At 39.6% G+C, this 27,936-nt stretch overlaps 1 protein-coding gene across 3 annotated transcripts; it reads right to left on the reverse strand.

Annotated features, from left to right (window-relative positions):
* Nucleotides 1-526: 526 nt before the first annotated feature.
* On the reverse strand, nt 527-27,936 carry LOC139380397 (sciellin). Of its 3 annotated transcripts, none has more exons than XM_071123035.1 (23): nt 27,828-27,936; nt 22,066-22,133; nt 19,342-19,450; nt 19,045-19,107; nt 18,656-18,733; nt 14,628-14,663; nt 14,298-14,345; nt 14,171-14,203; nt 14,001-14,048; nt 13,717-13,791; nt 13,559-13,630; nt 10,822-10,890; nt 10,567-10,632; nt 10,387-10,443; nt 10,122-10,190; nt 7,534-7,584; nt 7,363-7,413; nt 5,693-5,749; nt 2,645-2,701; nt 2,434-2,505; nt 1,658-1,790; nt 1,280-1,382; nt 527-1,094 (listed from the first exon to the last, which is right to left on the reverse strand). In XM_071123035.1, the coding sequence occupies exons 2-23, from the start codon at nt 22,106-22,108 to the stop codon at nt 1,078-1,080; spliced, it is 1,407 nt and encodes a 468-aa protein (XP_070979136.1). In that variant the 5' UTR covers nt 22,109-22,133; nt 27,828-27,936; the 3' UTR covers nt 527-1,077. The 3 variants fall into 3 exon arrangements, with proteins under 3 accessions (XP_070979136.1, XP_070979137.1, XP_070979138.1); XM_071123036.1 differs by having other exon boundaries at nt 1,658-1,775; nt 27,828-27,921; XM_071123037.1 differs by having other exon boundaries at nt 854-1,094; nt 1,658-1,766; nt 27,828-27,921.

Genomic DNA, 27,936 nt, shown 5'->3' on the forward strand with positions numbered 1-27,936 from the left:
AGATCATGGATTGACAGATAACATACTGTATGTTGTGGTTAGCTGATAGGTAAAATAGTGCAACGCAACCAATCTCTTTCCTTTAAATTTCGGAAGGGGAGGGGATATTTGGCGCATGCTTTGGGTGTCACGCCTGCTCCCGCTCTCCCCTCTCTGGCGCCAAACTGTCTTCACTAACATCGTTAGGCGCACCTGCGCTTCATCGCCGGTTACCATCACGCGCAGCAGGGAATCATTGGACTCACCTGAACCCATTATTTGATTGCCTCCCCTTTATCTGTCTGTTGCCTCTGTGTGTTCCCCGTATAATGTCGTTGTGTGTTCCTGTCCTGTTCCATGTCCGTTGGTTTAGTTAAATGTCTACTCTATGTACGTGCTTCCTGTCTCCAGAGTCGAGCCTTACATTGGGGTGCGTTCAGTTCGCTTGAGCGTTTGCTAGATTGCGTTACGCTTTGTACTGAGCGGTATGTTTACTCAAAATGCATACAAATACCGTATTTAAAGAAAACAAACTGTTTTGTGTAACTTCTGTCAAAATTTTAATAAAGAATGCTTAATAGTTTTGTATTGCACACACAACCAACCCCCGGCCCTAATTATTGCACCATATGGATATCTTACCGTAAGCCTATTTTGGTAGCCTGACTGCCTGTGAAATATGTTGATTATGGAAACAAACAGCTGGCTGAGACAGGTATAAAAAAAATAATGTTTGGCTTACATGCATTTTACTGTGGATGTTTAACCTATCATGATTCAGAAACAGAGTCAAGTAATTAATTATAAGTTACTAAAAGTAAAAATAACAGAGATAATAACCATGATTACATATCCCATATAGTATATTCATGCATGAAAACATTAACTGTCAAGGGTTATGTAAAATATTAATATCCTCTCCATTTTATAAACACAGGAATTCATACCCAATTCTGAAAAATATGCTATTTTTCAACCTCTATACATTTCCATACCTATATAAGGAGGACCCATGTCACCAAAATGTAATTCAAAACTTCAATCTATTTAAACGACCATAGAATAAAGACCCCATCTTCATCCACGTGAACTTGAGGTTCAACGATGCCATTTTTCTGTAAAATAAAATATGTGTTACCTCACAGTGACCCAACATAGGTTTGGAGATCTTATGCCCGCAAAATTAAGCAAATCAATTGAAAGCCAGTACATTTTTACGCATCATTTGTGAAATATTGATACAGTGTATACAGTAAATCATCAGTATGAGCTCTAGTTGTGTGTTTCTAAATGTGCTTACCTCTGGTGACTTCGAAGCAGCGCTCACAGTGGACAGTGCGTCTGTAGACCCACATACTGTCCCCTGCCTTGAGATGGCCCAGGTCACTGCTACACACCTCACACTGAGAACACAGAGACACACAATGTCAGATACTCTCATTAGGCGAAGAAGAAGATCATGATGCATGTGTATTGATTGTTACATCTCAAGGCAGACACAGAGTCCGATAATCTCAATGAGAAGATGGTTGGATGTAATCCAATCAATCAATTATTGGATGTAGTGGTGCAAATGTAACATATTTATATCACAATATTGCAGATCTGATAAGAAGACAGAGGCCTCTGTACACACACTCAGGCATGGATGCTAGAATATAGTATTTCAATAGGTTACCTTAAAGCAGGTAGTGTGGCAGTTGATCTTCATATCCTCCAGCACCATCTTGGGGTCGGAACTCATGGGCTTACGGCAGTAAGAGCACAGGTCTCTCTCCAAAACAGTCCTAGAGGGACTTATCATCACATGGCTGTATGAGAGAGCATGCATGGACCTCATGCAAGGCCAGACTGCATCAGCTAGGGGAGTTATTTTATCAAAACCATCAGCAGCTTTTTATTTGTGGCTAGATAACTATGTAATATGTTGTAACTATGTTATTGGTCTGTTACAACTGTTATATGTAATAACCATAAAATACATGTTTTTGTTTGTACATGTGATATCTTAATCATGTGCACAGTCAGAGGAAAACATGGATATAAATAGCACAGTTTGAAAGCATGATGATCATGACATAGATGACGGGATTCTTGAAAGTTGGGACAATCCTTGTGCTAATGAAATTAGCCCTGGAGCATTATATTGTGCTATAAAAAAATATATAGTATATATATGTTTGAAAATGTGTATTAAATATTTAAATAATATGTTAGAATGACATGATCAAGGCCTTTAAACACTTGTTGGACAATAAAAAAAATAAAAAAATGTAATGCCTTTTATGGTGTCTGAAGGAGTTGACAATCATTTTATGAAAAAATAAATAATTAGGAGGTTGTTCCTTTATATGGTGTAATCGCTAATACTTTGGTTTGTCAACAACATAAAGTAGAGCTTGTCCTGTCTTTCAGGAATCCCATATGAGATGATATGCATTCCTGCAATCTCACCTTTCAGGAGTAGAATACACCGTCTTGGTGGGTTTTGACATGAGAGAATCGAACAGATCGTCCTCAGCCCGGCTGAAGATGAGAATGGAATCGTTCAAATACAGCTTGTTACATGTATTCTTCAAAATGGATGTCGATGGTGGCCTAGAGGTGGTCTAGTTAATTTGCATGCAAACCACTGCCAGGTAGGAGCCGATTAATACTAACGTACCTGCTGTCCTTGTAGGTAGTAGACGTGGTGTAGACAATGGGGCTGGTGACACTGACACTAGTGTAGTAACATAATATATATTGTCATATAGGTGCACATAAGAAAAATCACAACCATTTACAGTGCCTTGCGAAAGTATTCGGCCCCCTTGAACTTTGCGACCTTTTGCCACATTTCAGGCTTCAAACATAAAGATATACAACTGTATTTTTTTGTGAAGAATCAACAACAAGTGGGACACAATCATGAAGTGGAACGACATTTATTGGATATTTCAAACTTTTTTAACAAATCAAAAACTGAAAAATTGGGCGTGCAAAATTATTCAGCCCCCTTAAGTTAATACTTTGTAGCGCCACCTTTTGCTGCGATTACAGCTGTAAGTCGCTTGGGGTATGTCTCTATCAGTTTTGCACATCGAGAGACTGACATTTTTTCCCATTCCTCCTTGCAAAACAGCTCGAGCTCAGTGAGGTTGGATGGAGAGCATTTGTGAACAGCAGTTTTCAGTTCTTTCCACAGATTCTCGATTGGATTCAGGTCTGGACTTTGACTTGGCCATTCTAACACCTGGATATGTTTATTTTTTAACCATTCCATTGTAGATTTTGCTTTATGTTTTGGATCATTGTCTTGTTGGAAGACAAATCTCCGTCCCAGTCTCAGGTCTTTTGCAGACTCCATCAGGTTTTCTTCCAGAATGGTCCTGTATTTGGCTCCATCCATCTTCCCATCAATTTTAACCATCTTCCCTGTCCCTGCTGAAGAAAAGCATGCCCAAACCATGATGCTGCCACCACCATGTTTGACAGTGGGGATGGTGTGTTCAGGGTGATGAGCTGTGTTGCTTTTACGCCAAACATAACGTTTTGCATTGTTGCCAAAAAGTTCAATTTTGGTTTCATCTGACCAGAGCACCTTCTTCCACATGTTTGGTGTGTCTCCCAGGTGGCTTGTGGCAAACTTTAAACGACACTTTTTATGGATATCTTTAAGAAATGTCTTTCTTCTTGCCACTCTTCCATAAAGGCCAGATTTGTGCAATATACGACTGATTGTTGTCCTATGGACAGAGTCTCCCACCGCAGCTGTAGATCTCTGCAGTTCATCCAGAGTGATCATGGGCCTCTTGGTTGCATCTCTGATCAGTCTTCTCCTTGTATGAGCTGAAAGTTTAGAGGGACGGCCAGGTCTTGGTAGATTTGCAGTGGTCTGATACTCCTTCCATTTCAGTATTATCGCTTGCACGGTGCTCCTTGGGATGTTTAAAGCTTGGGAAATCTTTTTGTATCCAAATCCGGCTTTAAACTTCTTCACAACAGTATCTCGGACCTGCCTGGTGTGTTCCTTGTTCTTCATGATGCTCTCTGCGCTTTTAACGGACCTCTGAGACTATCACAGTGCAGGGGCATTTATACGGAGACTTGATTACACACAGATGGATTGTATTTATCATCATTAGTCATTTAGGTCAACATTGGATCATTCAGAGATCCTCACTGAACTTCTGGAGAGAGTTTGCTGCACTGAAAGTAAAGGGGCTGAATAATTTTGCACGCCCAATTTTTCAGTTTTTGATTTGTTAAAAAAGTTTGAAATATCCAATAAATGTCGTTCCACTTCATGATTGTGTCCCACTTGTTGTTGATTCTTCACAAAAAAATACAGTTTTATATCTTTATGTTTGAAGCCTGAAATGTGGCAAAAGGTCGCAAAGTTCAAGGGGGGCGAATACTTTCGCAAGGCACTGTACATTTGTCATTCAGCAGACGCTCTTATCCAGAGCGACATACAGTTAGTGCATTCATCTTAAGATAGCTAAGTGGGACAACCACATATCAGTCATAGTAAATGTTTTCTCAATAAAGTAGCTATCAGAAAAGTCAAGATAGTAAGGCGGGGAAAAAGTCAAGTGCGAGAGTTCACAAAAGCCTTTTTTTGGGTGAGTGGGGTTGGGGTGAGAAGAGAGTGCACTGGGATTATTTAAAATACTCTGAAGAAGTTTTCGAAAGATGGGCAGGTACTCTGCTATCCTAGCTTGAGGGGGAAGCTGGTTCCACCATTGGGCTGCCAGGACAGAGAAGAGCTTGGACTGGGCAAAGCGAGAGCTGCCCTCCCATCTGGGTGGGAGGGCCAAGAGACTAGAGACCAGAGGGAGTGCTCGGGTTGGGGTGTAGGGTTTGAGCATAGCCTGAAGATAGGGAGGGTCAGTTCCTCTTGCTGCTCCGTAGACAAGTACTACGGTCTTGAGGTGGATGCGAGTTTCGACTGGAAGCCAGTGGAGTGTGAAGATGAGCAGGGTGACATGGGAGAACTTGGGAAGGTTGAACACCAGGCGGGCTGCAGCGTTCTGAATGAATTTCAGGGGTTTGATGTGGAGTCCAGTGGAGTCCAGCCAACATCCAGTTGAAGTAGTCCAGACGAGAGATGCCTGGACAATTGCCTGGATTAGGACTGGCGGCGCTTCCTGTGTGACGAGGAGGGAGCGAAAGGATGATAGGTCCTCCGGGAAGTTTAGTTTCCCCAAATTTTCTCTCAGCTGTCCGCAGACCTTTTCTGTAAGCTCACAATGAGTCACTCAGCTATGGAGCAGGAGGGGAGGGCCGACTAGGCCGGGAGGAGGACAGAGGGAGTCATAAGATGTGGAATAGGAGAAATGTGGGGTTGAAGAGGCAGAATCAAGAGACAGGAGGGAGTAGGATTTAGCAGAAGGGAGAGATGGTAGAATAGAAAAGTAGAGTAGTGGTAGAGAGAGAGAGCGAAGATTGCAACAGCGCATGAGCATCTGGGTAGGGGCTGAGTTGCTAGGGTTGGAGGAAAGGGAGACAGAAAAGGAAACAAAATAGTGATCATAGACCTGGAGGGTAGTGAGAGTGAGGGTAGTGAGAGTAGTGTTCGAACAGACTCTAGTAAAGACGAGGTCAAGCGTACTGCCTGCTTTGTGAGTGGCATTGGCTTTGAAACTATGTTTAGTGATAAAGATAGATACAATCCCAGGCATGATGCCATTAACCATTTCATCAGATTAATTTAAAGAGCATTACGTACCTGTTGTCTGGCTTGCTGGAGTAGCTTCTGCGGGTGTTGGTTGAGGTGTATTCCTCACTGTGTGTGAGGAAATAGGGTGGGATTGTAGGTTATTTTCAAAGACTTGTGAGGATTTATGGGCTGTGAAACCCATCTCTGATAGGTTGTTCTCGAGATGATTGCATTGCAGTCTGCGAATCACCTTTCAGCCTAAAAAACAACTCATTATTATCTGTACATTAGTCAGTCTGACACCACCTACTAGACGTAGACGTCACTTCAACTTTTAATTTTGATTTGGTTGAGTTGTCAACTATTGTGAATTCAACAAAACATTTCACCATGTCATTGGATTTAGGTTAAAAGTGGGGGAAAACTAAATGCCCTTAATGCTGATGAGTTTTTGCAAATCCATTGAGTGTTCCTCGTGGATTCAATGTCATATAGATTTTTGGGGGTTGAAATGGGGTGGAAATAGTGTTGATTGAACCAGTTTTTACTAGAGGTCGACCGATTATGATTTTTCAACGCCGATAACGATACCGATTATTGGAGGACCATAAAAGCCGATATCAATTAATCGGCCAATTTTTTTATATTTATTTATTTGTAATAATGACAATTACAACAATACTGAATGAACACTTATTTTTAACTTAATATAATACATCAATAAAATCAATTTAGCCTCAAGTAAATAATGAAACATGTTCAATTTGGTTTAAATAATTTTTTTAAAAGTGTTGGAGAAGAAAGTAAAAGTGCAATATGTTCCATGTAAAATATGTGCCTTGTAAGAAAGCTAACGTTTCAGTTCCTTGCTCAGCACATGAGAACATATGAAAGTTGGTGGTTCCTTTTGAAATGAGTCTTCAATATTCCCAAGTAAGAAGTTTTTGGTTGTAGTTATTATAGGAATTATAGGACTATTTCCCTCTATACCATTTGTATTTCATTAACCTTTGACTATTGGATGTTCTTATAGGCACTTTAGTATTGCCAGTGTAACAGTATAGCTTCCGTGTCGTGTCTCTCCTCGCCCCTACCTGGGCTCGAACCAGGAACACATCGACAATTAGCGCACGCTAACTAGCTAGCCATTTCACTTCGGTTACACGAGCCTCATCTCGGGAGTTGATAGGCTTGAAGTCATAAACAGCGCAATGCTTGACACATAACGAAGAGCTGCTGGCAAAACACACGAAAGTGCTGTTTGAATTAATGTTTATGCGCCTGCTTCTGCCTACCACCGCTCAGTCAGATTATATGCAACGCAGGACACAATAACGACCTGCCTCTTTCTCGTTGCACTCCACAAGGAGGCTGCCTGTTATGCGAATGCAGTAAGCCAAGGTAAGTTGCTAGCTAGCATTAAACTTATCTTGTAAAAAACAATCAATCATAATCACTAGTTAACTACACATGGTTGATGATATTACTAGATATTATCAAAGGTTAATGAAATATCTAGTAATATCATCAACCATGTGTTATTGTGAAATATGACTGAAATGACAACAGAAATGTTATAATTTGATGTCAACTATCAGTCCAATATGCAATCCCTAGAAAGCTATAGTTAAGTTGCATGAAGGACAGTAACTGTTGATCATATAAGTTGTAAATACAATATTGTTGAAGAAGAATATATCATTAACTACTGGTTCTTGTTTAGAGGTTATTATGTTTACCTGGTAATGGTCCTTGTTGTAGAGGTCGGAGATTTCACAGTTTTGACATCCCTAAATGGAAACAAAGATGGGATACATTTTGGTTACTCACCTCACACACAGATAATGAACCGTTACTAATATTGAGAAGTATTTTGCTGAAATCGATTTGATTAAATCAGTAAAACTTACCCTTTGGGGCTGTCGACAGTGACAACTTCTTTATTGGTGATGGATGTAGTACTGTAAGTATAAACAATGGAAATTATATGCTCAGTTTGAGTTGATCTACAAATATCACATGATGTAACCAATTTTTATAATCAGAAATGTTATATACTGTGGACCACTTGAGTGTTCGGATGATAATGTTTAACAAGGGTTCCAAAAATGCAGTAAAAAGGAGAGGTGAGAGGACTACCCTGCTGTGTTCCCCTCGACAAATTTAAAAAAGGAAGCGATCATATTGGATTGGAGTACAATACCTTAACCCACTTGATAAATCCAGGGCCAAAGCAAAACTTATATATTTGTCAAAAAGCCCCAGTCCACCCTATCAAATGTCTTCTCTGCATCCAGGTGAAAGGCTGAGTACTCTTTTTGACATGAGGTGAAGCACATTTCTAAGATTGTCTGTGGAGGTTCTACTTTTTACAAACCTGAGCTGTGTGAATAATATGAGGCAAAACCTTTTCCAGCCTGGCTAGTACTTTTGAAAGCAAAAAACTCCCTAGGTCAGTGGGGTCTCTATACTTCTTGAGAATGAATGAAATTAGTGCCTTATTAACAGCGTCAGGTAGCTGCTCCAGTTCCAGAGCTTCTGCCGTGTTAATATAGGAGCTAATACGTCAACGTTCCTCTTGTAATATTCAACCGGCAAGCCGTCTAATCCTGGTGATGTTCCAAACTTCATTGATATGATGGCTGTTCTTATCTCAGATTCTAATATAGGAGCATCCAAATGTTTTATTTGTTCTGGGGACACCCCTGGAAACTCTATCTTTGAAAAAAAGGCATTCCATTTAGCTGGGTCTAAGTTACAGTCAGACACACAAAGAGTTGAATAAAAGTCACAAAACACATTGTTATTATATTTTGTAACAGTCAGTACCTCCCCACTTCCATTTTTGATAGCTGGTATTACAAAACTGGCATCTTTTTGTTTCAATTGTCTAACCAATAATTTACCTGCTTTTTCACCACTTTCATAAAAGTTTGTCCTCAGCCGAAACATTGCATATTCAGCCTTTTTGTTATAGATCTCATGTAATTGAATCGTCAGATGACAGACTTTTCAATAGTGACTCAATATTTTTCTTGGATAACTATTTTTCCCAACTCTTTAATTTGAGACATTGAAGTATTTCAACTCTATCTTCCCTTTTCTTTCTACTGGTGTGTGCTATTATTTTGCCCGTAAACATAAGCTTCAGAATTCACCAACACCGTAATCAATTTGTCAGTGGAAATAATGTTTGTTTGAAAAAAACCACTTGAGATCTTCGAGGGAAATATTAAATGTTTCATCTTGGAATGAGGATGTATTCATCCTCCATCTAATGCTTTTCTTAGCCATATCAGCCTCAAATACTATAGATAATTCCACTGTTGCGTGGTCAGTCAAAGCAATAACCCCTATTTTACAATCTATCACATCTTTAGTCATACTCTTGGAAATTAGGAAGTAATCTATCCTGGAATGAGATTTATGGTTATGTGAATGAAATGTATATTCCTTCTTCCTAGGATTTACACGTCTCCATATATATCTACCAGACCAAGATCCCTCATTAATAGGTGTATTGCTGCGCTGTTCCTTGGTACAGTTTTACAATAAGTAGTTTCATCAAGGATACCATCTTGAACCTGGTTAAAGTCTCCCGCCACTATTTATTTTTCCCATGTCCTTATGGAAAAACCCAGGATCCTTCTTGTTTGGTGCATAAATATTAATACACATATTAACCTTATTACCATTTATCAGTGCTTCAACACACATCTTTCCTGTCTCATCCTTATGTTGCTTTAACATGACAAAACTCAAAATAAGGCGCCTGTCTCAGTTAGCTGTGTCTTGCACGATTCTGTGGAGATCCTCATACAGTTTGCCGTTGTTCTCGGCTTTCTTAATCAGTCATCCTCCAGCGTTGATATCCAACCCTCTGCCTCATCTAGCCTCTGTAAATACGCCCAATACATCTTCTTGCATATCCATCTGAGATTGCATGACCTGAGGAACATTCGATTCGAGAATGGTGCTGACTCTACCCATTTCTTCCATCGCCTTCTGTAGGGATGATTGCAAGGCCGACAACGAGCTGGGTTCTATGTTCTGCCTGTTCAAGGTCATGCTTACTGAAGTGTTAGCAGCCATGCTAGCCCTTTTAGACGCTGCGCTAGCGATTGTGCTACGTGTACGTGCTGAAGCTGAATTCAACACAGACATTGTTGAAATACTTTGATAAAACAAATAAAAATAACTTTCCCCTCAAAAACAATGATACTAAATTGACTATTTTATCGAACTTTGATGAAATTGGGAGGGTTTTATCAGGAGGCTCCTTTCAGACAGCCACCTTGCTTCGCAGCATCACATGTCTCAATATTGAATAATATAGATTATTCTAGCTTGTACTGAATTAAATGTATTATATTACACAGGTACTGTAGAAGTTTATTGGATTCAACAGACTTCTTAGTGAACCTTTCAAGTTCAATACAGAGTGCAGTATCCTGCAGTATCTGGAATAACATGAACACCTCCCTAAGGGAGACCTTACCTGTCAGGGGAGGAGTAGCGAGCATTCATGGTTGTCGGCAGGAGAGTATCAAAGAGGTCATCCTCGGTCCTGTGAAGATTATAATTATACTGTAATTAGATACATTATTAAATTATGTTCAATGTCAACACCCTTATATCAATTTGAACACCGAAGTCATTATCGTTAGCTAAATGGATTTTTGCACAAAACATATTTGACAGAAGGGACAATATGAAAATAATGGACCAATCCAAGGCCTTCAATTGAAGGTCAGTATGCTTACTTTGAGGAAGTCCCCTTTGGGATAGTGGGGGGTTTCTTGCTGACATCTCTGACATCTCTGAATGAAAAGGAATGTGTTTTTAGGGAAATATAGCATTTCATTACGGCATTTCATTACGGTTTTGTAAAAGTCGTTCACATCGTGTGTTTGTGTTTAGTGCATATCGCTGCTCAAACTCACCCGGAAGTGCTTTCCTTTTTAGTGGTTTTCAGTGTCACAGTGTCTGTTTTGGAGACACTTGTCGTGCTTGAGAAACATGGAAGAAATGGATCAATATGTTGACCAATATTCATCAATATTCCTACACTAGTTCATTGGTGAATGTGGACACGACCAAATCAAGTATGAGAAAGTTTTTTTAATCGCCTTCTAAAATCTTAAAAATAATGTGAATGTTTATCTATTGATGAAAAAATTGTTAAACAAAGATCTTACCTGTCTGGGATCAAGTATTCCGTTTTGACGGATGTTGGTATCAGACTACTGACTAACTGATCCTCAGTCCTGCCAAGACAACAGTAACTCATTTATTATTAACCAGATTCTGCATGGATTGAATTGATTATATTGTTTGGAGATTATACAGACATACAGTATAGCACATGTTACACATCCTATGTTATTGTGTCACTTGTCAAGCCTGATTTTACACGTTAGGGGTGGTCACTTTGACTTCTCGCTCACTTTTGGCTTTGAAGGTGGTGTTCTATGTATGGAATATGTTACTGTTACCGCTACCGTTACACGTTACCATCGCATGTTACATTACTGTTCCTGTTGCATTGTTACTGTTACCGCTACCGCTACACGTTACCATCGCATGTTACATTACTGTTCCTGTTGCATTGTTACTGTTACTGTTAAATCTCTGCCAGATTTACTACAGCTGGGGAGGGGGGTTCTAAGCTGACATGTGGAATGGTTTAAGATGGTTATACAATGGATCATTCAGCTATTTGATTTAGTATTCTAGGAGCCCTTTAGGTATAAAAAAAAAAGTTAACAAATGATTTGATAAAATATTGAATTTGGCCTTCACTACCATAATGCATTGAATAACAAATTCATAAATGGCTAAAACATCTTAAGGACTACGGTTTTGGAGTGTCTGTCCTATATCTAGGAGATATAAGAAAGCTCTGGAAATATATATATATATATATAGTATATATATACAATTGGCCCAACGTCGTCCGGGTTTGGACGGGGTAGGCCGTCATTGTAAATAAGAATTTGATCTTAACTGACTTGCCATGTTAAATAAAGGTTAATTGACTGACGAGTTTCAGAAGAAAGGTCTTTGTTTCTGGCCATCTTGAGCCTGTAATCGAACCCACAAATGCTGATGCTCCACACACTCAACTAGTCTAAAGAAGACCAGTTTTATTGCTTCTTTAATCAGTATGACCGTTTTCAGCTGTGTTAACATAATTGCAAAAAGGGTTTCTAACGATCACTTAGCCTTAAAATGATCAACTTGGATTAGCTGACACAACGTGCCATTGGAACACAGGAGTGATGATTGCTGATAATGGGCCTCTGTACGCCTATGTAGATATTCCATAAAAAAATCTGCAATTTCCAGCTACAATAGTCATTTACAACATTAACAATGTCCACACTGTATTTCTGATCAATTTGATTTGCAAAAAATGCGGTAGTGTGTATATATATATATGATTTTGTTTTACACATATTTTAAAAATTTTTGGGGGTTAGGCATAAAACTACCTCCATAATTGCATTACATTTTTTTACCGGTACTAATTACCTTCAGACGTTTCCCATGACACATCGTGTTCGTGAGAATCTCCCCTTTCCACAGTGGGGTCCCAGTAGTTTGTAACTCAAACGGTTCGGACGCTACAAAAAGAAGTTGGCACATCGACGCTACAGACGTTTCATGAGAAGACACATTTTCATGGTCTGACAAACACTGCTGTAGCTTGGCCACCTTCCACCTCACATGCGGAAGGCCACCATAGATGGATGTGATAGATTGAGACACAGTCCATACAAAAACCAGATACAGTATCTCTAGATTAAATTGACGGATTTTGATGGGGAATTTCTTATTATGTTACTTAGATTGATTCGCCGGTGCGTCAATAGACTCTAAGGGGGATAATTATTATGTCATTATGAGCCTTGTCAAGACTGATCTTACACTTTGGAGGTGGTCACTTTGACTTCTTTGACAAAATACAATTACAAAATAATATAAAGATCAAGTGTACCAAAATAAACTACAAAATATATGTATTTAATTTAAATACAAGTATTTTGTATTTCAAAAATATGTGTATTTTAATTAACAGCAACATCATTCTCAGCATGGCCTTGAAGGTGGTGAGTAGGGTGTCTTATGTAATTCATTTGGACAAATCATGATTTTACAGGTGCTCACATCTTTTGAATTTCGGAAGGGGGCATTTGGCCCATAGGCTCACCAAAAACGGGCTGAGAGTTTTTTTTTGTTTAGAATGTTAGAGAGGACACTACTTTGCTTGTCTAACACATCTCCCCCCCAGAACTAAATCGTGCATCAAACGCAATTACGCAATTACACTCTACAGAATGGCACTTCAAAGCTTCACGCAACAAGTTGCATGTCAGTCTACAGCCCTGCTGTAAGTATGTGTGCTCGTATATATGTCTCTGTGTGAGAAGCTGCAGCAGGAACGTGATTGTATGATCAATGGGCCTGTCTGGGTCCTCTGCCAACACAGGTAAACATATTCTCCCTGCAATCCCTCACAGGCCTATCACAAGCTTATCATATATAGCATCATGGTTATTTATAGTACAGGCCATAGATGTTTTAATACGGTGTTGTATTAAGATTACTTAAATTGACAATTGTACACAAGGTCAAACCAAATTTTGACTTGTCCCAACCCCTCTGAAAGACACTGACACATATACAGGTTGAAAAGTTTGGAGCAGAGGGCTGCCACACTGGGTACCCGTGGAGCAGTAGTTGTGGGGGTTTAAGTGCTTTGCTCAAGGTCACAAAATAGCATATAGGATTTTGATACAGCAAGCCTTTGCCAGCTCACTTCCCGAAAGATTTTTCCGACCCGGATTCAAACTGGCAACCCTCCCGTTCCTTGCTCGCCTCTCTAACCACTAGACTATCTGCCACCCCTATTTTCAAAGGGTGCGGTTTTACCCTTTTCTGGAGCTGAAGACTCGGTCGGTGAAGCTCTCAGTGTTGGTGGTGGGCGATTTCACAACTGGGGATCTGTAAACAGAACCAAGAATGTTTCTGTACATCCTTTGATGGGGATTAGTAAAACTAAAACAGGTGTGCGTATGTAAATGCCATACCTGCTCACACGCTGGCTTGTGGAGATGGTAGTCTCAGTAGTTGTTCCACCTTTGGTGGTGGTAGTTGTTGTGGTGCTGAAGGAATGAATTCAACAGGATATCAAAACATTAAAATGTTACTGTGTCACCTTTGATAGCAATACGTTTATAAAGGCGGTGAATAAACTTGGCCAAAGCTCCCTTGCATAATAGATGATTAGCTTGCCCACCCCACTCCAAAAAAAGGAAAAATAGAAACAGAATAAAAGCACTCACAATTTTTAAGTGTAAAACTAATGATCTACCTTGTTTTCTTAGGTTCCTCTGTGACTGTTGTTTTAGAGACAGTGGTTCTGTAATGACATTACATTAGTAGAGGCTGAATATGAGACATTTCATGGACAATACATTTTATTACACAAACTATTCAGTGCACAAGCACAACTGGAATTCATTATCGTATAGGGTCACCTACGTATTGAGACAATCTGACTTCGGTGGGGAGGTACTGTAACAAACAAAAGACAGCATTTGGAGATCATCTCTTTCACAACAGCTAAATATCCACGTACAAAACAATTCTGTTCATATTCGAACATTACCTTTTTGTGTAGGATGTGCTAGTACGTCCATAAGTTGAAGGCAGGGTGCTACATCAAAAGGGGAAATTCCATTTTATTAACAATAATATAACTGCTAACTGAGTGGACAAAATGTGGGCATGGGTGTCATAATTGTGTAATTTTCTGGTTGGAATCTGTTTTTTTGGTTTAAAGTGATGTCAGCTAACCAGATTATAACCAGGTAAAGACATATTTTTCAAGTTTACAACCTGACCATTGCGTCTTTTCATGCAATTTTGTCTACTGGGAACACATTACTGCAACAAGTAAAGGTGTGAGTTCTGTAAAGGAGGAGAAAAGCCTACTGACCTGCCCTTGCTCAATTCATCCTGACTCCCACCAAATCTGCAATCAGATGACTTTTAGTGCATGTCATCAGCCAGTGTAAGTATTCACCCCCCTTGGATTTTTTTGGGCATTACAAAGTGGGATTGAAATTGATTTATTTGTGATGTATTTCTATAAATAATTATATAAATGTTTACAAATGAATACAAAATGTATAACTAAAATGTCTTGGTTATGTAAGTATTCACCCCCCTTGTTATGGCAAGCCTAAATAAGTTAAAATGTGCTTAACAAATCATACAATAAGTTGCATGGACTCACTCTGTGTAATAATAAAGGGGTTAACATGAGTTTTGAATGAGTACCTCATCTCTGTACCCCACACATACAATTATCTGTAAGGTCCCTCGGTCGAGCAGTGTATTTAAAGCACAGATTCAACCTCAAAGACCAGGGAGCTTTTCCAATGCCTCACAAAGAAGGGCACCGATAAAATAAAAAAAAAAAAATTAAAAGCAGAGACTGAATATCCCTTTGAGCACGGTATTATGTACCAATACAGCCTGTCAATACAGAGATACGGGCGTTCCTCCTAACTGAGTTGATGCAGAGGAAGGAAACCGCTCAGGAATTCCACCATAAGGCCAATGGTGATTTTAAAAAAAAGTTAGTTTAATGGCTGTGATAGGTGTGGATCAACAACATCGTAGTTACTCCACAATACCAACCTAAAGGACTAAGTGAAAAGAAGAAAGCCAATACAGAATAAAAAATATTCCAAAACATGCATCGTGTTTGCAACAACGCTCTAGAGTAATTCTCCAAGACATCGCTGAGTCATAAGACCCGTCCCAAATGACAGCCTATATAGTGCACTCGTTTTGACCAGAGCACATAGGGCTCTGAACAAAAGTAGTGTAGTGTGTAGGGAATTAGTCACCTTTTGGGACGCAACCATTAATCCATTTAAGGGGATCTAACAAATCAACTCCCCATATTCTCATGTTTATGGCTGCATCATTTATTATTACTGCACTGTTAGAGCTAGAAACACAACCATTTCGCTGCCCCTGTGGTAGCATCTGCAAATCTACAGTTCAAGACGGAAGTTTACATACACTTATGTTGAAGTCATTAAAACTCGTTTTTCAACCATTCCAAAAATGTCTTGTTAATTAACAAACTATAGTTTTGGCAAGTCGGTTACGACATCTACTTTGTGCATGACACAAGTCATTTTTCCAACAAATGTTTACAGACAGATTATTTCACTTATTATTCACTGTATCACAATTCCAGTGGGTTAGAAGTTTACACACGCTAAGTTGACTGGGCCTTTAAACAGCTTGGAAAATTCCAGAAAATGATGTCATGACTTTAGAAGCTTCTGATAGGCTAATTGACATAATTTGAGTCAATTGGAGGTGTACCTGTGGATGGATTTCAAGTCCTACATTCAAGACATCAGTTAAAGCTTAATCGTAAATGGGTTTTCCAAATGGACAATGACCCCAAACATACTTCCAAAGTTGTGGCAAAATGGCTTAAGGACAGCAAAGTCAAGGTATTGGTGTGGCCATCACAAAGCCCTGACCTCAATCCGATAGAGCATTTGTGGGCAGAACTGAAAAAGAGTGTGCGAGCAAGGAGGCCAAGAAACCTGACTCAGTGACACCAGCTCTGTCAGGAGGAATGGGCCATAATTCACCCAACTTATTGTGGGAAGCTTGTGGAAAGCTACCTGAAATGTTTGACCCAAGTTAAACAATTTAAAGGCAATGCTACCAAATACTAATTGAGTGTATGTAAACTTCTGACCCACTGGGAATGTGATCAAAGAAATAAAAGCTGAAATAAAAAATTCTCTCCACTATTATTCTGACATTTCACATTCTTAAAATAAAGTGGTGATCCTAACTGACCTAAGACAAGGAACTAAATGTTAGGAATTGTGAAAAACGAAGTTTAAATGTATTTGGCTAAGGAGTATGTAAACTTCCAACTTCAACTGTATGCACAAGACCATGTTATGGGAATGCTTTCATCGGCAAGTACTGGGGAGTTTGTCCAGGATAAAAAATAAACAGAATGGAGCTAAATACAGGCAAACTCCTGGAGGAAACCTAGTCCAGTCTGCTGTCTACCAGATAGAGACAAATGAACATTTTAGCAGGACAATAATCTAAAACACAAGGCCAAATCTAAACTCAGCAAAAAAAAGAAAACATCCCTTTTTCAGGACCCTGTCTTTCAAAGATAATTCGTAAAAATCACAGATCTTCATTGTAAAGGGTTTCAACACGGTTTCCCATGCTTGTTTAATGAACCATAAACAATTAATGAACATGCACCTGTGGAACGGTCGTTAAGACACTAACAGCATACAGATGGTAGGCAATTAAGGTCACAGTTATGAAATCGTAGGACACTAAAGAGGCCTTTCTACTGACTCTGAAAAACACCAAAAGAAAGATTCCTAGGGTCCCTGCTCATCTGCGTGAATGTGCCTTAGGCATGCTGCAAGGAGGCATGAGGACCGCAGAAGTGGCCAGGGCAATAAATTGCAATGTCCGTACTGTGAGATGCCTAAGACAGCGCTACAGGGAGACAGGACTGACAGCTGATCATCCTCGCAGTGGCAGACCATGTGTAACAACACCTGCACAGGATCGGTACATCTGAACATCACACCTGCGGGACAGGTACAGGATGGCAACAACAACTGCCCGAGGTACACCAGGAACGCACAATCCCTCCATCAGTGCTCAGACTGTCCGCAATAAGGTGAGAGAGGCTGGACTGAGGGCTTGTAGGCTTGTTGCAAGGCAAGTCCTCACCAGACAACACTGGCAACAACGTCATCTATGGGCACAAAACCACCGTCGCTGGACCAGACAGGACTGGCAAAAAGTTATCTTCACTGACAAGTCGCGGTTTTGTCTCACCTGGGGTGATGGTTGGATTCGCGTTTATCGTTGAAGGAATGAGCATTACACCGAGGCCTGTACTCTGGAGTGGGATCGATTTGGAGGTGGAGGGTCCGTCATGGTCTGGGGCGGTGTGTCACAGCATCATCGGACTGAGCTTGTTGTCATTGTAGGCAATCTCCAAGCTGTGCGTTACAGGGAAGACATCCTCCTCCCTCATGTGGTACCCTTCCTGCAGGCTCACCCTGGCATGACCCTCTAGCATGACAATGCCACCAGCCATACTGCTCGTTCTGTGCGTGACTTCCTGCAAGACAGGAATGTCAGTGTTTTGCCATGGCCAGCGAAGAGCCCGGATCTCAATCACCTGAGCACGTCTGGGACCTGTTGGATTGGAGGGTGAGGGCTAGGGCCATTCCTCCCAGAAATGTCCGGGAACTTGCAGGGGCCTTGGTGGAAGAGTGGGGTAACATCTCACAGCAAGAACTTGCAAAATCTGGTGCAGTCCATGAGGAGGATACGCACTGCAGGACTTAATGCAGCTGGTGGCCACACCAGATATTGACTGTTACTTTTGATTTTGACCCCTCCCCCCCTCCATTTTGTTCAGAACGGTTATTTTTTTGCTGAGTTTAGATCAAGAGAGAAGAAGAGTGAATTTTCCAGATTTTTCCAGATTTTCTATGGCAAGACTTGAAAATGGCTGTTTATCAATGATCATCAACCAACTTGACAGAGCATAAATAACTTTAAAAAGAATAATGGCCAAATATTGTACAATGCAAGCTTACCCAAAAAAGACTCACAGCCAAAATCGCTGCTGGGGTACTGACTCAGGGGGGTGAATACTTACTAATCAATATATATATATTAGTGTTTTATTTTTCATGAATACATATTTTTTAGCAATTTTCTTCCACTTTGACATTACAGAGTATTTTGTGTAGATCGTTGACAAAAACGTATAATTAAATCTATTTTAATCTCACTTTGTAACAAAATAAAATGTGAAGAAATCCAAGGGGAGTGAATATTTATGATATGCACTTTAGGTTTATTGGTTTATTGGTATATTGGTTTCTGAGGAGGGTGACAGTGTGTGTTGTACAGTGATATTGATACCTCTTTTTTAGTGCCTCTACGGAGGACAATGTCTTGGTGGTTGTCGTTTGAGGGGATTTTGAGTCTGCAGGCTCAGCACTGTGAATGAATACGTTTGTTAAAACCATAGGACAAAGAGAGCTACTATGATTATATTGAACCTTGGATAATAACACTCATGATGTAGTAAGTAGACCGCAATCTTTCAGTAATGATCAAATGTTTTCATTTCATTATCTCGAAGGAGGCTGCTGTTTTTTCAGTAAGTATTCATGAAAGATCCATGAAAATGTGTATTATTAGAGTGCTTCGGGTTTTCATGGATCTATATACAAGTTGAAGCCAAGATGAGGAGATATATGAGGGAAGGGACTTCGGGAGATACAATATCAGGAAATAAGAATCTTTACCTGTCAAGAGCCTCATTGGACCGGTATTTGTTCAGAACCACTCTGCCAAAGTTTGGATCCTGGCTAAATGAGAGAAAAGAAGAGGACATGTTGAGAGGCAGTTTCTTGTTGTTTGAGCAACCACTACTAATATTTTTTTTATTTAACAGTAATGACACAGCAGCCATGTTTAGTCACATCCTAAACTTCTACCACACCCTACAGTAATGTTCCATTCAGAAGATCGGTGGAGGTGTGTGTGTGTGGTTTGTATGTTTGTTCGTGTGGTGTGTTTGTTGTGTGATGCCAGTGTCTCACTCGACTGCTTCGTCCTGATCTGCGTTGCTCCTGATCCAACTTCTGTCCTTTAGCAGAGAAGTCTTCTTCTTAGGGTCCTCAATCGCCTGGCTGGGACTGCTGCTCTTAGCTACAACCAGCACAACACCACACACAGACACAAAACACTGACAAACTGACCTATACATTGATCTTATAGCAAATATCGCAATAGACTGAACAAAATCAGTACTGCATAATAATTACATAATTATCACAATTGAAAGTGCATAACTATTACTGTTGTCCTATTAGTACATCTAACTCAGGGACGGTCTTTGTCTTTCACCTGATCCAGTCATTCTGGTTACTCAACACAGGTTACAATGCTGACCCCTTTGTGAGGTTATGACACTGTGAAACCGCACCCTCTGTCAAAATCCACCGAGGAGTTAGGTACTCTTACCCGCCCCTAATATTTAACTAGTGCCATTGCTGTTCAGTCCTCACACAACGGCCATTCTGCTTTTGCTCCATTAACAAAGCTTAGGGGTGGATTGGGACACAAAACATGGCTGAATGAATGGACAAATGGAGGAGTGAACACTGGGTGTATAAGAACAGTAAAAACAGACAGCCTTTGTGAAAATCATATGTCTACCTCATTGCTGTTAGGAATGTGAAATTCCAGCTGTGTGGCACGGATCATGCTCATATGCTGTGTTATTCTGTGTACAGTGCCTAGCAAAAGTCTACAGCTTGCACAGTTTTCACATTTAGCTTCTTTTAAATTTCAATCTTGAAAGTTATTACATTGGGATTTTTTTCCACAGCCTACTCCACAGTTATAGAAATGTTCTGCAATTAATACAAAATTAAAAACAAAGAAGTCTTGATTGCAAAAGTCTCCAAACCCCTTGTGGCACACCTAAATAAGTTCAGGTAAAAATATGTTCATGGAAAATCCCACAATTTGTTGAATGAGGTCCATCCGTTTGCAAAATAAATGGTTCTCATTATTTAAGACTAACTTCCCCTGTCTCTGTAAAGTGTAAAGTCCCTCAGTTGGATAGTGCATTTTAAACAATGATTTAACCTCAGAGCCACCAATGATCTTTAGAAGCATGTCTGGGATGCATTTTTTTAGACAGGCATAGATCAGGGGAGGTTACAAAATAATTCCAAGTCACCGAATATCCCTTTGAGTATTTGTCAAGTATGGTAATTCATCTGTGGATGATATATCATATCACCCAGACACTGCAAAGATATGGTCATCCTTCCTAACTGAGCTGTGAGGGAGAATGGTAACTGCTCAGAGATATCACTATGGTGCTTATAAGTCCAATGCAGATGTTTTATCTCAATTTCAAATTATTTCTGGGTAACAATTAAGTACCTTATTGTGATTGTTTTAAATTAAAATGGTCAAAAAAGAAACAAAAATAGCTTCTTAGATAAAATTTTGCTAGGACTGTCTCAGGGGTGTTCCGAGTGGGTAGGGGAAAACTGAAAACTAGCTGTAGTCAAAAGTTTGGACACTCATTCAAGGGTTTTTCTTTTTTTTTTTTTATTTTTTTTTTTACTATTTTCTACATTGTAGAAAATGTTGGCTTGTGACCATCCATCTTCCTCTTGATCACATTCCAGAGGTTTTCAATGGGGTTCAGGTCTGGAGATTGGGCAGTGGGTGCGAGACCTGGAGAGACCTACAAGCCACAGTGTCTTGCACCCACTGTGAAATTTTGTGGAGGATTGGTGATGATCTGGGGGTGCTTCAGCAAGGCTGGAATCGGGCCGATTTGTCTTTGTTAAGGACACATGAATCAAGCCACGTACAAGGTCGTCCTGGAAGAAAACGCTTCCTTTCTGCTCTGACAATTTTCCCCAACACTGAGGATTGTTTTTTCCAGCAGGACTGTGTGCTCCATGGCACACAGCCAGGTCGGTCAAGGTGTGGATGGAGGACAACCACATCAAGACAATGTCATGGCCAGCCCAATCTCCAGACCTGAACCCCATTGAAAACCTCTGGAATGTGATCAAGAGGAAGATGGATGGTCACAAGCCATCAAACAAAGCCGAGCTGCTTGAATTTTTGTGCCAGGAGTGGCATAAGTCACCCAACATCAATGTGAAAGACTGGTGGAGGGCATGCCAAGACGCATGAAAGCTGTGATTGAAAATCAGGTTTATTCCACCAATATTCATTTCTGAACTCTTCCTCAGTTAAAACATTAGTATTGTGTTGTTTAAAAATGAATATTAACTTATTTTCTTTGCATTATTTGAGGTCTCATAACACTGCACCTATTTTATTATTTTGACCAGTTGTCATTTTCTGCAAATAAATGCTCTAAATGACAATATTTTGATTTGGAATTTGGGAGAAATGTTGTCAGTAGTTTATAGAATAAAACTAAAATGTTCATTTTACCCGAACACATACAGTGCCTTGCGAAAGTATTCGGCCCCCATGAACTTTGCGACCTTTTGCCACATTTCAGGCTTCAAACATAAAGATATACAACTGTATTTTTTTGTGAAGAATCAACAACAAGTGGGACACAATCATGAAGTGGAACGACATTTATTGGATATTTCAAACTTTTTTAACAAATCAAAAACTGAAAAATTGGGCGTGCAAAATTATATCAGTAGTGGGAAAATATTGATTTAATCCTTTTCATATTAAAATTGAAGGCAGCAAAATGTGAAAACTGTGCAAGGGGTGTGTAGACTTTCACTAGGCACATAGTTACTTACCGGTACTGGTAGAAGAAGACCTCTTGGAGTAGGAATAAGACATGTTGATATTGTCACTTTTGTTGAATCTGGAAAAAAGGGAAATATTCTAAATTCAGTACCCATCATTCATCCACAGGGTGGTGCTATTGGTCACAATACTGTTACTGTATGACAATATGGAGCTGTGTTCAAGAACAAGGTAAGCCACTACTGGGGTAATATATACATTCAGAGAAACTATAGCATTGAGGTGACCAGGACATGTCACCTGTCATCTTATGTCATCTTAACAACTGTGTTGTTATAGAGAAATATATCCAACTCCTACACAAAATCCTAAGTCTTTAGGGTTATATTTTTAAAAATGTATTTCCCATCCTAAATCAACTATTATGACAGCTGATTTGCTTTAAAAAATGTTTACCATCTTGATAACATTGTCCCACAAGTAGGAGTAGTAACACCAATGACGGTAACACCAATGACCAATTTTTTTTGGTAACCAATTATGTACTTTTTGGTCTCTTTTTGTGGGGGAGGAAGGGGGGGGGGTGTTACAGGTACAGAAATGATCAAAGAAATGCATACAAAGATGAACCAAAACCATTAGCCTAGCCCTCAGTCCCCATCCTCCCTTCCCACCCGGGAACCATCTTTCCCATGTTGATAGATTGAGAGATTCAAGGGGCTATCATCGATAAGTAACATAATAGATGCAAAGCATTGAATATTTAAATTCATGCACTTCAAAATTAATTTTGTAACTATGCCCCAGAAGCGTTCAACTGCAGGGCACTCCCACATCATATGACAGAATGTGCCTACCTGATTTAGGGGACACAGTGAACAGTTGGGAGTTGGGGCCAATTTAATTGTAAAACATTTCCTTGGTGTTAAATAGTCTGTGAACAAACTTAAAATATATAAATTGGTGATTCGGAGGTCATATTTTTCCATGTTCTGTTCTAGTTTTAAAGGATTGTTTAGATTCAATTAGATCTGTAGACCATACTTTTTTAATGGCTACGTAACTTTCCAAAAGTTGTTTATATATTATAGAGATCAGTCCTTTCATTGGATGGTTCAGTAGTTTATTTATTCACTTTTATTTAATCAGGTGAAACCAATTGAGACCAGGGTCTCATTTTCACTGGTGCCCTGAGGACATATAATTGAAAAATAAACTACACGATATAAGATAGAGTAACAAGATACAATAACAAGTACATTACATTAGAACATCACAAACATCACAGGCATCATAAACAAACTATTCAAGTCATCAATCAAAACAATTCACACCTCGGTGAACTGATTTATCATCACGGTTTTAAAACTGTCCTAATGGCAACAGGGAATTCAAATGTAATTAATTTTGAAAGTGAATCCAAAAACGTGGAATGTTAAAACTAAAAGCGGATTTACCTTTTAGATTTACCTTTTAGATTTACCTTTTAGATTTACCTTTGGATACAGGATACAGTGGCGCGTATTAAGCTATCACCTGTGATAAAGCCAAGGATGTTATGGTACATGGTATCCAAAGGTTTAAGAGTAGTGGCTGTTTCATTCCAATAAATGGTGTCCCCGTAGTCAAGAACTGGCAGGATGTCACGCCCTGACCTTAGAGAGCCTTTTTATTTCTCCATTTGGTTAGGTCAGGGTGTGAGTTGGGTGGGCATTCTAGTTTTTCTATTTCTTTGTTGGCTGGGTATGGTTCCCAATCAGAGGCAGCTGTCTATCGTTGTCTCTGATTGGGGATCATACTTAGGCAGCCCTTTTTCCTTGTTTTTGAATAGTTGCTGTCTAGCCCTGCAGAACTTTACGTTCGGTTTTATATTTTGTTGTTTTGTCGGAGTTCAGTATTAAAAATCATGAACACTTTCCACGCTGCGCTTTGGTCTCATTCATCTAATGACGGACGTAACACAGGAAAGTTGCCTGTACAATCTGCCTCCTACTGTTCAGGGAGAGGCATTATCTATTTTTACATAGCCTGGTCAGCCTTAGGGGCAATAGTGTACAAAACAGTGTCATCTGCATATAGATTAATGTAACAGATTTTTGCAGATAGACCAATATTATTTATATAAATAGTAAAGAGGACAGGTCCCAAAATCGACCCCCATGGGACACCTTTAGTAATATCAAGGTAATTTGACTTGACACCATCAGAAAGCACACACTGTGTCCAATCTGACAAATAGTTCCCAAACCACCTGCAAGACGCCTAGTCGAGACCCATTTCAGACAATCTTTGAATGACCAGGTGATGGTCAACAGTATCAAAGGCCTTGGATCTGTCTATAAATATGGCATCACAGTGATTCCTATGATCTAAGCAATTTTATATAAAATTTAAGACAAGCATAGCAGCTGAAACGGTTCTATGTCCAGGTCTAAAACAGACTGGTAACAATATCATTTGAAGTTAAAAAAGTTTGCCAGTGATTCTAATATTTTTGCAAGGCAAGATAGTGAAGAAACTGGACGGTAGTTATCTAGGTCAGAAGGATCCCCACCTTAGTAAAGGGAGAGGACATGCTCCGCCTTCCAGATCTTAGGGACCCGGAAGCAATGTTTAAATAAAAAATGTGCGTCCAAGGTTCTCCAATGAGGGGGGAAGAAAGCTGCAGTAGAAAGGGATCAAGCAAATCAGCTACCAAGATCAGGGTCATTTTGTCACATTTCAGATCATTGAGGATTTTCATAAACGGGTTGCAAATGGGATGCAAATGCCACTCCAATTCAAGAATGACCCAGAGGCAATGGACATTTTTCATTTTGCTGTAACATGACGCAGCCCAACGACACAACACCCACACACGACAGACCAAACTATCTGTCTGTACTGTAGCATGTCGACATAGGCAGAATTTGCTCTTCAGATAACAACCCTTGTCCACATTATGTTGTTGTACCAACAGTGCCAACTGCCAGTGCTCTCTAATCCCTGACTCACCAGTTAAGCCCGCAAACCTGTCTGTCTTGCTCTGCCCCCAAAGAGTGAGACACAGACACACCCTCAACGACACCCCTTTCCTATACACACCTTTGAAAGTAGAACACAGAGCTGCACATAAGCAACATTCTTCAGGCCATTCATGATAAGGAGTATACTCTCTCCCACTAACACCCACATTATTCGGTGCGAGCACAACCTTGACAAAACATTAGCAAGCCTTTCATTAGCAGGCCTGAATATCTGAGCTGGGAAGTACAGTATCTGTCCAGAGCCATATAATGCTCTATATATGGCTCTGTATCTGCCTACAGAGAAGGAATATAAATAAATAAAAAATACTTTTAATCTTTTTTTAACCACTAGTTATTGAATAGTGATTGATGGATTGGTTATTGTAACTCATACAGCTAATGTCAATCTAGAGGTGGCACCGAGATCCAGAGTAGATTATGTTGTGTTACTCATTTCTAATGCATAATCAGTTTGATTCCTAGCAAAGGACTCCAGCTGTGCTTCATAACCTTAGACAGAAAAAGTATCCTGCTTGTGTTGTGTTGCCAACTCATATGGTGATTGTCATGCCTGGCAAGACAGTATCACAGACAGATCAGGGACCAGGTCAGTACATTTACCATTCCCAGTTTTAAACAACAAGGATAGGAAAACCAACATCTTAGCGTGACGACTGATAATACACTCAGATCAGATCTCCAGGTGGGTGAGAATGCTTTCACGCTTCTGAAAACACAAACATTCTAACCAAAAGGATGATGTGATTATGACTGAATGCCAAAATGGCCTTCATGTCTGTCCCAATAACCAGATGGAATTCAGTTCATTCTAACAATATGCTGTTCAGAGAATTAAAAAACGGATAATAATTCTCCTGTTTCAGATTCAATGGTTGCTTTATCAACTAATTGATCATTACTGTGTAGCTTGTTGGTCAGTAAACGACTAGGACGATTATCGTGAAATTAATGGATGAGTCTTCATTAGCAGGCCTGAGTGGCAAATTGTGCTCTCTGTCTTATCAATAAATTAAGTTCTGTCTTGACTTTGGAAAGAGAGGTAGCAATCTTTCAAATAGTAGCAGCCAACTCTTTCTGTTGTCGGGTGTTGAGAGCTGCCATGTTCCCACAGGTGAATTGTGAATGGAGAGATTATGCTAGCTGCTGGAGCGAAATAAAGCTGCTAGTTGTTCCTTGTAATAACTTAATATAGTATTATATGTTGATAACGATTTTAAAATAGGTCTGTTAATTCATTGTTATTTTGCAAAAGAAAGCCATGAGCAAGCCACATGTTTCAATGCATGCCACCGGAAACGGAAACCAAGATCAAGGTAATTTTTTCAGATTTTTGCTAACTGAGGAGTTTCATAAATGGATGCAAATGTCACTCCAATTCAAGAATGACCCAGAGGCAATGGACATTTTTCATTTTGCTGTAACATGACGCAGCCCAACGACACAACACTCACACACGACAGACCAAACTATCTGTCTGTACTGTAGTATGTCGACATAGGCAGAATTTGCTCTTCAGATAACAACCCTTGTCCACATTATGTTGTGGTACCAACAGTGCCAACTGCCAGTGCTCTCTAATCCCTGACTCACCAGTTAAGCCCGCAAACCTGTCTGTCTTGCTCTGCCCCAAAGAGTGAGACACAGACACACCCTCAACGACACACCTTTCCTATACACACCTTTGGCAGAGGAACACAGAGCTGCACATAAGCAACATTCTTCAGGCCATTCATGATAAGGAGTATACTCTCTCCCACTAACACCCACATTATTCGGTGAGAGCACAACCTTGACAAAACATTAGCAAGCCTTTCATTAGCAGGCCTGAATATCTGAGCTGGGAAGTACAGTATCTGTCCAGAGCCATATAATGCTCTATATATGGCTCTGTATCTGCCTACAGAGAAGGAATATAAATAAATAAAAACTACTTTTAATCTTTTTTTAACCACTAGTTATTGAATAGTGATTGATGGATTGGTTATTGTAACTCATACAGCTAATGTCAATATAGAGGTGGCACTGAGATCCAGAGTAGATCATGTTGTGTTACTCATTTCTAATGCATAATCAGTTTGATTCCTAGCAAAGGACTCCAGCTGTGCTTCATAACCTTAGACAGAAAAAGTATCCTGCTTGTGTTGTGTTGCCAACTCATATGGTGATTGTCATGCCTGGCAAGACAGTATCACAGACAGATCAGGGACCAGGTCACAAAGAATGCTCTAACTCTGTCATATCCCTGTTGCCTCCCATTCTACATTTTACATGAGGTAAGAGCAGACTGCTGCTACGATTTGAGATTGATTAACAGCTCACATTATGAATATAGAGTTTTTTTTAAAGCTTTGCAATAGGCATTATCTATAGATGATTTTAAGAAATTAGACTATATTTTCAAATTTCATGTCAATGTAAAAAATATGTACATATCATTATTTACAGTCAGTATATAAGATCCTATTCATGACAGAATTCTCATAACCCATTTAAATGCTCTGACAAATACATTCACACATGCAGAACATTTTGTGAACATATTCATTCAATACATTCTATTCTTACTCATTCAATACAACATACTTTTGTTTCATAGCACATTATCTTAATTTAACACAACAGCCTATGTTACAACGAACAACATACATTCAAATCTTCTCTGATATGAGAAATACGAAAAACGAAACATACGTTTGTCTTTACATACCTCCGGCCTTCTTATGATACTGAATAAAAAACACTGACTTTGCGTATATGATTTGGCAGAGAGACAGGCTACATACCCCTGGAAGCTGAAAGCTGGTCCACTCACGCAACAGATATTCAAAAGTTTTACTAACGCCTAGGTACTCTTACAAGTCTATCAGTCACTAGTTTAGTCACTTGTTATTA

Source organism: Oncorhynchus clarkii, chromosome 22 (assembly GCF_045791955.1).
Source record: "Oncorhynchus clarkii lewisi isolate Uvic-CL-2024 chromosome 22, UVic_Ocla_1.0, whole genome shotgun sequence".
Taxonomy (NCBI): Eukaryota; Metazoa; Chordata; class Actinopteri; order Salmoniformes; family Salmonidae; genus Oncorhynchus; species Oncorhynchus clarkii.

What these genes read in the sequence shown, in the direction of transcription:
- LOC139380397 (XM_071123035.1), bottom strand. Translation starts at nt 22,108, where the DNA reads ATGTCTTATTCCTACTCCAAGAGGTCTTCTTCTACCAGTACCG. An exon ending in GAATACTTGATCCCAGACAG is followed by an intron (nt 10,633 to 10,821) that starts GTAAGATCTTTG and finishes ATGTTTCTCAAG; the next exon opens with CACGACAAGTGTCTCCAAAA. An exon ending in CGCTACTCCTCCCCTGACAG is followed by an intron (nt 7,585 to 10,121) that starts GTAAGGTCTCCC and finishes TTATACTTACAG; the next exon opens with TACTACATCCATCACCAATA.